This window comes from Dasypus novemcinctus, chromosome 10, assembly GCF_030445035.2.
Source record: "Dasypus novemcinctus isolate mDasNov1 chromosome 10, mDasNov1.1.hap2, whole genome shotgun sequence".
In the NCBI taxonomy this organism is placed as follows: domain Eukaryota; kingdom Metazoa; phylum Chordata; class Mammalia; order Cingulata; family Dasypodidae; genus Dasypus; species Dasypus novemcinctus.
In genome coordinates this window covers 82,127,487-82,139,855 of record NC_080682.1, presented here as the reverse complement: position 1 = coordinate 82,139,855, position 12,369 = coordinate 82,127,487, and the positions used below count along the sequence as shown (strand labels likewise).

Sequence of the window (12,369 nt, the reverse complement as noted above, 5' to 3'; positions counted from 1 at the left end):
CAGCCAATTGTCTAGTGTCCTTTCCTTACAACCTATAGAAGTCACTTTAGAATCTCTTATAGGGCTGGTCTGGGGGTGATGGATCCCTCAGCTTCTGTTTATCTGGGTCTTAATTCCTCCCTCATTTTTGAAAGACAGTTTTTCCAGATACAGAATTCTTGGCTGGCAGTTTTTTGCTTTCAGCACTTTCACTATGTTCTCCCACTGCCTTTTTGCCTCCATGGTTTCTGATGAGAAACTGGTACTTTCTCTCTTAGTGAGGCTCCTTTGTATGTGATATGCTGCTTCTCTCTTGCATCTTTCAGAATTCCCTCTTTATCTCTGGCATTCGACAATCTGATCATAACACACTGCAGTATGGGTCTATTTGGGTTTATCCTGTTTGGAATTCATTGAGAGTCTTAGATATGAATATTCATGCCTTTCGTTAAATTTGGGAAGTTTTCAGCCATTATTTCTTTGAATATTCTAGCTTCCCCTTTCTTCTCCTTCTGGTACTTGATGATGTTCCACAGGTTCCTCAGGCTGTTCCCTTTTCTTCATTCTTTCTTTGTTCTGCTTGTGGTAGTTTGAACCCATATATACCCCAGAAAAACATTCTCTTAAATCAAATCCATTCCTGTGAATGTAAATCCACTGTAAGTAGGACCTTTTGATGAGACTATTTCAGTTAAGGATGGAGTACTTTATAAATGGAATGAAATTCAGACAAAGAAAAAGAAAACCATGGAAAGCAAGAAGCTGAAGGCAATGAAACAGAGACCAGCAGATACTGACATATGCCTTGCCATGTAACAGTGGAGCCAAGGATTGCCAGCAGTTGGCCTTTGGGAAGAAAGCATCACTTTCATGATGGCTTGATTTGGATATTTTTCTTGGCTTCAAAACTGTAAGCTAATAAATTCCTGTAGTTTAAAGTCAACCCATTTCACAGCATCTGCTTTGAGCAGCCTCAGAAACTAAAACACTACTCCTTTGCATGATTTCAATTGTCTTATCTTCAAGTTCACTGATTCTTTCTTCTGCCAGCTTCCATCTGCTGTCGAATCCTCTAGAGTTTTCAATTTCTGTCACTCTGGTTTTCAGTTCTGTTTGATTCTTTTTCATCATTTCCCTCTTTCTATTGATACTCCCTTTTGTTCATCTATCCTTTTCCTGATTTCCTTTAGTTCTTTGTCTATATTTTCCTTTAGCTCTTTGAACATATTTAACTCTTTGGCCACTTTTTAAAAAAGTTTCTGCCTGGACACAAAAGGACAAATATTGTATGGTCTCATTAATATTAATTAAACACAAGTAAATCCATGGGGTTAAACTATAGAATATAAGTTACTAGGAGACAGAATGTGGGTTGAGAACGGGGAGCTGATACTGATTCTATGTAAAAATGTTTAATAGTAAAATTGTAAATGTAGGGAAATGGTTAAAGTTGATGGTAACACATTATAGTGAGTATAATCAACACTGCTGATTTATAATCCTGATTGTGACTGAAAGGGATAGTCTAGGGAGGGTAATGTCAATTGAAAGAAAGCTAGAGGATAATCTAGGGACTGTAAAACAGTGATTTGGGTGGGTGGGTAATGACTGTGGTTAATAATACAAATACAAGGATGTTCCTTTATTACAAGGTGTTAAGAATATGAATATACATGGTAAAAATATAAATAATGTAAATTATAAACTATAGTTAACAGTAATATTGTAATATTTTTATAGCAATGGCAAAGAAGGTACTATATCAATGCCAAGGATCAATAATGGGGAGGAATAAAAAAAGAAAGGGACTTAACTATATTAATAATCTTCCATTAATGGCAAAAAAGAAAAAAGGAAGTATGCTAAGTGAAACAAAGTAGACAGAAAGGACTACGTATTTTTTTACTCCATCTAAACGAAGTTAAATACAAATTAAGTATACAGATGGAAAGAAATCAGTAGTTGTCTTAGTTTGCCAAAAGGCTGCCAATGCAAAGTACCAGAAATCTGTTGGCCTTTATAAAGGGTATTTATTTGGGGTAAAAGTTTACAGTTCCAAGGCTGTGGAAAGCTCAAGTTGAGGCACCATATGACGTGCTTTCTCACCAAAGTCAGCTGCGATGTGTTGAAACAAGATGGTGGGCGATCTCTGCTTATCTCTGCCTTCCCTTCTGGGTTTGCGCTCTCAGGCTCAGCTACTCTGCTGTCTTTCTGATTTCAGCGCCAAGTTGGCATAGGGCTTGTTTCTTTCTGGACCTCCTATATCAGCCTCAGCTAGTCTGGTCTCTTCCAAATTTCAGCTGTAAACTATCGGGCAAATGGCTCATCTCTTCCTGGGGCCTCAGCTGTTTGAGTCTCATCACATAGCAGGATAAAAAATGGCAGAGTTCTTGCCTCTGTCTGTCTGAGTGAGTGTCCATTATATCAGACTCAGCCTGAGTCCCGCCTCACTGCCGTAGTCCAATAAAAAGCCCTATAGCAATCTTAACACATAATCTAATGAAAGGCCCATCGGCTTAATTGAATGCAATCAAAGGGAATCACATCTAGAGGAATAAATTAGTTTACAAACATAATATTTCTCTTTTCGGGATTCATAAAATAATCTCAAACTGCCACAGCAGTTACATATGTCAGGAGAAAGAGAGATTGAGGTGACTACTTGGGGGTAGGGTTTGTTTTTGTTTTTTTTACTTATTTGTTTTGTTTTCTTTCTTCCTTTCTCTTTGTGGAGTAATGAAAATGCTTTAATAGTGATTGAAATGATGAGTGCACAGTTATACACTTTAGATAGACTGTATGGTTTATGGATATGTTTCAATAAAATTGATAATAAAAAAATTTCTGTCTGGAATATCCCAGGTCTGAACCTCCTCATTAATGGTTTATGCTTTAATATTCTCCTTTACCGGAGCCATCACTTCCTGTTTCTTGTAATCTTTTGTTGAAACTTGGACAGTTTGATATTTTAATGTGATATCACTGGAATTTAGACTTTGATGCATCTCTTCTTTAAATTTGTATCCCACTAGTATTACGACAGAGCTTTCCTTAAATGACAGGTGCTAACAAAAAGAAAAAAGAAAAAGAAAGTGCCTTTCCCAGTTTTTGCAGATTGACCTGTGCAAGTGCTCTCCTTCAGAGCTTAAACATACCATGAGTTTAGAGAACAGCTTCAGGGCAGAGCATAGGGGCCTCTCTGGTCCTTTTTGCACACAATCTTGTCTTGGGCATGCACATGTGGCCCTAAGAGTTTCCCTGTTTCAGTGGATACAAGTGACCCCTCCTCCCATAGAAACAATTTCTTCATGGTCCTGGGCACTGCACTGCATGTCCTACAGCCAGCAATCCCTCACCCTAGGCAGCACAGCTTGACTGCTCACCCACAGTGTTCTGTAAGAGAACCCTGTGTGCTGCCTTCCACATGGAGAGCAAGTTCCGAGACAGGAAGTCCCTCAGGCCACCACCAGACAGGTCAGGCTAGACATACAAGCTCCCAGGACATACACGAGGGATACTCTCCTTCCTCTGGAACCAGGATGTAGGGTCCACACGAGGAGCAGGAGCTAGCTCTGCGCTGAGATGAGAGGAGCAGCCAGCCAAGGCTCCAAGAGCTCAGACCATTTTTGAGTAGCCTTTTTCTTGATTTGGCCCTAGTTCTGTTACTTCAGCCCTTGAACTGCTTCCTGGAGCTTTGAGAAAGATGTTTCTGCCAGTTCTTGCTGGTTGGTCAAAACTTCTGTGGGAAGACGGTGCCTTCTCACTCCACTATCTTAATGGGTGCGGAACTCTCTGTTCTATTGCTATTCCTTAAAACTTATCTTCCTAGAAGTATTTTCCTACTTTAAAAAAAAATCATCTGTACTCTATCTCCTTACATACTAGATGCATACCCTTTTTTCCTGCCTCCCCCAACCAGATTTGCCAAGCCAGGGTGGAAATGGTAAAAGAATTCCTATGCCTCAATGCAGCACGAAAGCAGTGAACTAGAAGTGTGAAAAAAGTCTGGCCATCAGGAGCTCTCCGTTACAGGCACAAAGTCAAATGATCAAGCAAGAACTTGGTCAGTGACTACTGTGTGCCCAGTGCTATGTGTGACTTTGAGATAACTGCTGAGATGTTGGAAACTTGACCCATGGCTTTATAATAATAATAGCACCTCCCACATTTGGAGCATCTGCTATGTCTGAGCCATTGCAACAGACACCTTCAGTGCTTCCTTGAACATTTATAGTAACGCTCTGAAGAAGGTGTTATTGCCCCCATTTTGCAGATGAAGTAAACAACGCTTTGAAAAATAAGGGAATCTTCCTAAGGTCATCACATTGTTAGTAAGTGGCTTACCTTAGAACTCAGGTCAGCTTGGCTCCAGATTATATGCCTTTCCTCATTTATGATTCTCCTCTTCCAAAGGAGCTCATGCTTTTACTGGAGAGTTAAGAAAGCCCCACACACACCAGCTTTGAAGATGATTATAAGCTACCTTTTCGGTGGTCTCTAGACCGAAGTGAGGGGTTCAAAGAAGAGAGAAGGAAGGCGTGCAGGAGGAGAAGGCATGAATGGGATGGTCTTGAAGGTTAGGTAGGATCTGGACAGAAAGGGGTCTAGAAGACACTTCAAACAGGACAGAGAAATGGCAGCTTGGACAAGAATGGTGTATACAAAAAAGGGAGCTTTTATTTTTAAAGGCAAGAGTTCCTGGCATGTCTCGTGATAGAAAAGATATAACTGGAAATGAGTAAGAGACTAAAGATGCTAGAGAGGATATGCCCAGAAGGAGAAGGGAACGTTTTCATGTTTTTAAAATTCCCCTTGGAATCTGAATCCTCCAGTAAGGCTTTGAAATAATTCACAAGTGACCAAACCTAGAGTTTGCTTTGTGCTGAGTAGATAGTTTTTTTTATAAAACCTTTCCCCTCTCTCAGCTAGTGGTTATTTCAACCAAATGAGCTAACAGTTCTTCAGTGGGCATCATAAACTAAAAGTACAGTCTGCAGTGGAAATTTCACCCACAACTATTACTGCCACTAGCAGGAGAAACTTAAGCCTGAAGCAATATGAGTTGTTTTATAGAGGAGGAATGTGAATATTATTAAACATAGCATTTATAGTTGGTGGAATCTGTGTGTTTGTTAAAAGGGCAAACCGGAAAAGAAAATGGAGAGAGAATCCTGGCTTGGCAGTGGGGTTCTTCCTAGGGATGGGTAAGGCAATAAGAATATCCTGAAATATGCCAGTTATAGATGTGGCTGTGAGGGTGGGAGAAACAGTGGTTTTATCCTTGAAATAATTTTTTCGGTAACAGAAGAACTAAAGCCATTTAAAAGTATGCTTCTTCCAATAAAGATCCTACAAGTAGAGTTACTTTGTTTATCCCCTTAGAAAAAATCAACAGCCTGAGTCAGTTGGAATATTTTAAATGTTCAGAAGTTACTCGAAAGCAGACTCATGATGCAACTATGTAAATAAGTTATGCATCTGGCCCAGGTCCTCTTGGGTTCTTTATAGTCCCCTGAACAACAAGTAAACAGCAACTACCCTGGGTTCATAAAATTTAAGAGGCTTTCTAAGAGTTAATCTCTAAAAAGATTAATATTAATAACCACAATCTATTGAGAATTTACTATGTATCAGGTACGAGTTTTCATTCCTACTACTATTGATATAATGATAACTATTATTTATTGAGAACCAATAATGAGGGGGTACCATACCTATTTGACTGAGCCCCACTTTAGACAGTCGGGTAACTTGCTTTCCTGGCATCCTCTCACTTCATTTCCCCCTTTGCCCTAAGAGGAGGACATTTTCTCAAATCGGGATCCCGCTGCTAGGACGTGCAGGGCTGTAATGTAATTGGATGAAGGAAGGTTGGCCCCCATGACCTGTTCTCCTGCCTCACAGCTGTTTACCTTCTCTCACTCTGTCCCTGCGCCAGTGAGGACAGGTTTGGGAAAAGGCCCCTGAGTGGGGTGGATGCGGCAGGCAGGGCCTCCTAGGGTAGCAAACTTGAACCTGCTGACCTTCACAACAAGGAAAGCCACACCTGGGGTCCTTGTGAAGCCCATCGTGCATAACGCCCATAAGGAAGGCACCATCTCTAAGGTCCCACTGGCCCCAAACTCCAAGACCCTGGCTACCACCTCATGTCACTCAATCAGGAGCCAATGTCAGAGGAGCAGGCTGCAAGTTTCCTGAACAGTGAGGGTCACTTTTGCACTGAAGGAAAACACTAAGGTATGCTAGATAATTTTATTGGGATTCCATGCGCAGGAAGGAAAGTTCTGGAACCCAGGCAAGGAAAGCAGATGATCTGTCCTAGAACCAGAGGGATCACAAGCTCAATTTAATTTGAAGCTACAGAGTTAAGATACGGTGAGGGCCTATCTGACCCCTTGCCCTTTATGTGTTCCAAGTCATGATTCTTTTGCTACCACAGGAAGCAGAAAGCCCATGGGTCTTGGAATCTGGGCCTTCCCGTGGATGTCCTGCTCATGTCATTGCCTCCCAATCTAGTGACTGCTTCACTGCATACTCCAACAGGTTGACTCTTGTGGGTATGAGGGGGAGACAGGGGGAATAGCCCCAAACTACACAGGGAAGGGCGGGAGAAAGCAACCGCTCTCAGCAGACAAAAGCCAAGCATTTAAGCCTTTGCTCAAGGCATTCTCGACCAAACTGGGCTCCAAGTTGGAGGAAATGGAGACATTGACATGGAGAGGCCGTGAAATCTGGTCTCCTTCACTGGGATGACTGGATTCTCTCTAAAGACAGGCTGCAGCCAGAGCCTAGCCCAACCCGCACCAGGCACAGCTCCCCGCACCAGGGTTCAGAGAGCTAAGCGAGCGGCATCTCCTGCCCAGGCAGCCCTGGCGATGCCTGGGTGTCCACCAAAGAGGCAGAACAGGATTCTGTTCTGTTCGAACCGGGGAGGTAATGGAGGAAGCCAGGCAAAGTTTTGCCAAGGTACTGGGGACTGAACCATGTCCTCCTGATCCTGTGGGTACGGACCCATTTGTAAACAGGCCCTCTAAAGACATTATTAGTTAAGATGTGCCCAAATGAATGAGGGAGGGCCTTCATCCAATATGGCTGAGATCCAAAAGAGGGAAGACACAGGAGAAGCAAGAAGCTGGAAGTTAATGAACCTGGAAGAGAAAGGAAAGATGCTTCCACGTGCACTGCCATGTGACAGAAAAGCTAAGGAACCCATAACAAAGACTGCGAACTGTAGGAGAAAGCAAACTGGTTAGCCTCTGAAACTGCGAGCCAATGAATTCTTATTGTTGAGCCAATCAATTGTATCATGTTTGTTTAAGCAGCTGAGAAAATAAATCACATGGTATCTGATAATAACAGTTGCTGTATATTGCACACCTATTGTACGCCATGTGCCTACACTTATATCATGGCATTTAATTCTCACTGGGGTACAGGACATTATGGGGTGTGTCCAATGCCACACATCTAGTGAGTGTCAGCGAAGGACCTGAAGTCCAGGTCTGACTCCGAATCATCCTAGGGAAGGATGGGCTTGCCTCTGACATTAGCTGCTCGCCTCTCATCCACTACCCCTGAGACCCATTACACTGCTGGAATTTAGGATTTCAATTTTCCTTCTCTACCCACCATGTGAAGTTTGGAGGATGAAAGATCACCCAGACAGGAGACTGCTTGCATAGCTTGGGGCTTTTTGTCTCTTTGTCTCCAAGTATCATTCCAGCTGCATGTTGGGATGATAGCATAAGCTCTAAGCCCAGGGCACAAGCTAGAACTTGAAAATGCCAGGAGCTTCCTAGGCCTCTCTCAGAAACCAGAGTTGTAAGATGGGGGGGGGGGGGGGGCTTGCAAGCATCCACTGCAACAGGGGGAGGCCAACTGCATACTCGTTTGAGACAATTGCAGGGTAGTAGTGGTGGGCAGTCTATAGGCAGGTGGTGACTCCCCCTGCCTGTGGAGGATCCAGACGGAGCCTTTCCACAGACTGGCTCCAATTCAGGCCTTTTGGCAGGAAGGCAGAAGAGGGTGGAAGACGGCAGCACCCAGCGCTGCCTTCAGTCACTCCTCATCTGGCACCTGCCCTTCCCAGCCCCTTCGCAGGACGTGAGGTCCCTGACCAGCGCCGAGACCCGCGGCGCTCCATGCACTCTCTCCCCCAGGTTCCCTCCCTCCAGCCTTGAGCTTCGGGAGCGCAGTGCCCTCAGGGCGCACCCACCTCCTCCACCGCGCTGCGCAGTTTGTGCTGCGTGTCCTCCATCAGCTCTTCCACCTCACGGAACATCTCGTTGAGGGTGGCCTCCTCCTGCGGGTAGCTGAGGGCCGGGCCGGGCTTGCCGGGAACCGGGGCCGTCGGAGCTGGCGCAGGAGCAGTGGGTGCCACCGCCGCCAGCAGCAGGCACAATAGGGTGGCGCCGAGCCGCTGCATCTCGCTCTGCGCCCACCGCCGCCGCCGCCTGTGGGTCCCCGAACGCGATCAGAGGCGCGGGACCACCCGCCCGGCCAGCCCTGGCGGCCCGCCCCGCTGCCGCCCTCACTCCGAGCCCCGGCGGGCCCTGCGCTCGCGCTCCACGCACTACCCCGGACCTCCCGGATGCAGCTCCAGCACCCAGTCCACCGCCCGCCCCAGCCCTGTGTCCCGGTGCCCCGCACCCCATCCTTGTGAACGGGCTGAGCTCGGCTCCCCTCCCCCAACGCCGGCCCCGTCACAGAGCGCAGCCCCCCTACGCCAGCAGCCCCCGCGCACCCCAGCTCCGTGCCCGGTTCGAGCCCTGTCCCGTCCCCGACCAGGGAGCCCAGCTCCAGCGTCCCGACTCCCACTTCCCCCCCAACCCCATCCCAGCCGCCACCCGGGGTGCTCAGACCCAGGTCAGTCTCCCCTCCCCTCGGTGTCTGGACGGAGTCCAGCGTGCCGCCCCTCACCCACCCAGGCTAGACTGCGCGGAGCCGCCCCGCCCCCGCCGCCGCCCCTCACCCACCCGACTGGACTGAGCTGCGCTGCGGGTTGGAGCTGCGCGCGCCTGGCGGGGAGCTGCCGCCGAGCTGCGGGGGCCGGAGCGGGACCGGAGCGAGGGCCTGGCGGGCGGCGCGGCGGCGGGAGCTGCGAGCGGCGGGGATGCGGCGGCGCTGGTACCCGAGTGAGCCCGCAGCCCCGCGCGCCGCCCGCGCGCCCGCCGGGCCCCCGCCCCGCGGGAGGGGCCGCCGCCCAGGCCGCCGCCATTGGCTGGCCCGGGGGCCGCGACAGCCCCCTCGCGCCCGGGTCTGCGCCTCTGCCTTCGCGGTGAGCGCTGCTCGAAGCCGAAGCCGTCCCCTTCGCTGCATCCCACCGCCCCGCGGCGTTCCAGGCCGCTGTCATCGCTGACCTCGGGGACGGGGAGTGGGGGGGTCTTTCTGAGGATAAAATCGGAACTCCTCAGCCTGGCATCCAAGGCCCGTCACAGCCTTGACCTGTCAGCCAAGGCTGAGTCTGTACTCCATCCAGTCAAGAAAACCCACTTGTGGCTCCCTAGGGGGTCGTGAGAGTGCCAGCAAGCTCCTCAAGGCGCGGCAGGGCAGAGGGCTTAGCAACAGACGTCTGCAGCCAGACGACGGGTTTAGACGCCAGTCCTGCTCCTTCCTGACAGTCAAATTACCGGGTTTGACTGTGGCCCGGTTAACCCCCATGTAAAATGGAAGTTGCAGTAGTAGTTAACACGCACGGTGCAGGCAGAGAGCAGGCATTGGTCAGCAGGCCCTAGTGTTCGTTGTCACAATGAGAGCAGAAATTTTGATTCACAGCTGTGCCCTCATTGCCTAAAATAGGGCTACTCACACGCTTTTTGAATGAACAAGTATTTTCTCAAACCTCCTATTTCTTCTTTATTTCTCTTTCTGTCTGGACAGTTATCCCTCCACCCTTTGGCCTGGAAAGTTCTCCCCATCTTTCAAGACTCAGACCCCTCCTGATGTCCTCCATCTCTTCTGGGGGCTCCTCCTGCACGGTGTGCGTCCCCATGGCTAGCCGCGGTCTGCCTGTCCACTGGTGGCACAGGAGCTCCTGGGAGGCAGGACTGAGTGACTCACCTTGGTGTCACCAGACCCTACCCATGGTACACACTTGTTCCCTGGAATGGATGTGCTGATTATTATACCAACAGGTCTCCCTGCTGAGCATTCACTGTTTGCCAGGCAGTTACTAACTCATTTAACTCTCAAACAACCCTTCAGAGGTTCGCACTGCTACTTTTATTTCCATTTTACAAATGAGGAAACATTCCCAAGGCCACACAGCTAGTGAGTGGTTGAGCTGGGATTTGAAGCCATCCTGGCTCCTTCCCCCTTAACTGCCACACTCCTCCGTGGTAATGTGGCGGGCAGGTGTCGGAGCAGTCTTGGCATTGTACTCCCAGAGGTAGGAATGTGTCAATAGTTACGTAAAAACAGAAACTAAGAAAGAAAGAGAAAGAAAATCGACAGACATCTGCTCTAAATGTCCTCCCTCCTCAGCTTTCTTCCTGTCCTACAACCCGCCTGATAAATTTCCAGCCTGACTTGGAGAAAGGGTCACAGTCTGGAGGGCCGTTGTAGGTGAGGGCCCAGGGGCTCACAAAGCAGAGGTGTGCTGAGCTGTGCAGATCAATCGTCTTTAGAGTGAGGGACATTCTAAACTTTCACAGTTTCCGTTGTATCACTGGTTTAAGTTCTGCATCCACTGGGGACACTTGCTTTTTTCTTTTAGGTTTATTGGGAGCACTTTCTGGAATTATCACTTTTAAATGTTCTCATATTTTCTCATTTATGACTAAGGAGTTATAAAGTGGGATCCCAATTCATGGTTGAGGAAGCAGCAACAGAGATGTTGCAATTTGCTAAAAATTGCCTAGAAAGTGAGTGGCCACACAGCAATTCCATGTGTAGCTGTTCACCCTTGAGAAACTCATGGTTATGTGCCTAAGGAGACATGTTATTTATTTGAGTAATATTTATAAGAGCAAAAATGTGGAAACCACTTCTCAGGGTTCCTCAGCAGGAGAATGTACAAACTGGGGTTTATACAAAAAAACAGACTACTGTACAGTACTTACACTTGAATAAATGTGAACTTTATAAATATGGTCACTTCATAGGCATTGACATGGATAAATCTCAAAAGACAATGTGGAATGGGAAAAGCAATTTCGAAAATAATACATACAGAATACTATTTATGTATATTTTAAAAACACAAGATAACAATATATATACCATTTATGAGTGCTATAAATCTAGTAAAAAAAATACAGAAATGTGCAGGGCTGCCTGTAAAGTAGGAGGCAGGGGAGAGATGAACTCCTTTAGGTTTTTTGTTTTATTTGGTTTTAAAGATTTGTTTTATTTATTTTCCCCCCTTCTCCTCCTCCCACCCTGCTGCTTTTGCTGTCTGTGTTGTCTTCTCATTTTCTCTCCTTTAGGATCCACTGGGATTCGATACTGGAGACCGCTTGATGGGGAGAGAGGCTCCCTGTCAATTGTGCCACCTCAGTTTCTGGTTTCTGCTGAGCTTCACCTTTACTCTCCCCTTGTCTCTCTTTTGTTGCGTCATCATCTTGCTGCATGCTTCACTCACATGGGGCACTGGGTCACCACGCGGGCATTTGTGCTGGCATTCACGTGGGCACTGGCTTTGCTGTGCAGGCATGCTTCCTCTTCTTCTTTTTCACCAGGAGGCCTCAGGAATTGAACCCAGGTCCTCCCATATGGTAGGTGGAAGCTCTATCACTTGAGCCACATCTGCTTCCCTCCTTTAGTTTTAGTTATAACATGTTTCTTTAAGAAAGAAAAAGCACCAGCATAGAGGAGCTCTGAAATAAAAGTGTACAAACATTAACATCTGCTTAATTACCACAGTTTTAAGTGGGTTTGTGGTATTTTGGTATATTTTAAACATTTTGTGAATAAAATTGGAAGGAAAAAAAACAAAAAGAAAAAATAATCTTGTAGCCAAGCATAGTTTCTTAGATCTGTTCTCAACAGAAATGCCAACCGCCCAAGGCCCAGTGGCCCCCCTTACCAGGCTTGGGGGAGGGGGGCATTTTCTCTTCACAAGAGGCCATTCTCTCTGCCTGAATGGCTAAGAGCCTTCCTGCCATGGGTGGGGTGGGTGGTACCGGTCCAAGGAGCTGGGGCTGGGAATGTCTCTGGGCAGTAGTCAGGGCTTATCTGTCACCCCATTTCCCCACCCAGGGAGGGAAACAGTTCTGAAAAAAGGAGACCTCAGATATCTAGAACATGTGGCCCTCAGGCTAGGTAAGTGACTATTATGCTCGATTTTTTTTTTTCAGGAGATACTGGAGGTTGAACCTAGGACCTCATACATGGGAAGCAGGTGCTTAACCACAGAGCTACATCTGCTCTCCTGCACCGATTTTTTTTTTT

At 47.1% G+C, this 12,369-nt stretch overlaps 1 protein-coding gene across 1 annotated transcript in view; it reads right to left on the bottom strand.

Annotated features, from left to right (window-relative positions):
- The window catches only part of DKK3 (dickkopf WNT signaling pathway inhibitor 3), a 52,773-nt gene extending 43,427 nt beyond the window's left edge, over positions 1–9,346 (bottom strand). The window contains exons 1-2 of the mRNA XM_058305728.1: positions 8,955–9,346; positions 8,195–8,432 (exon numbers count right to left, since the gene is read on the bottom strand). Of these exons, the coding sequence (XP_058161711.1) occupies positions 8,195–8,432; positions 8,955–9,331 (615 nt within the window). The 5' untranslated portion in view covers positions 9,332–9,346. The remainder of the gene's footprint in view (positions 1–8,194; positions 8,433–8,954) is intronic.
- Positions 9,347–12,369: the final 3,023 nt, after the last annotated feature.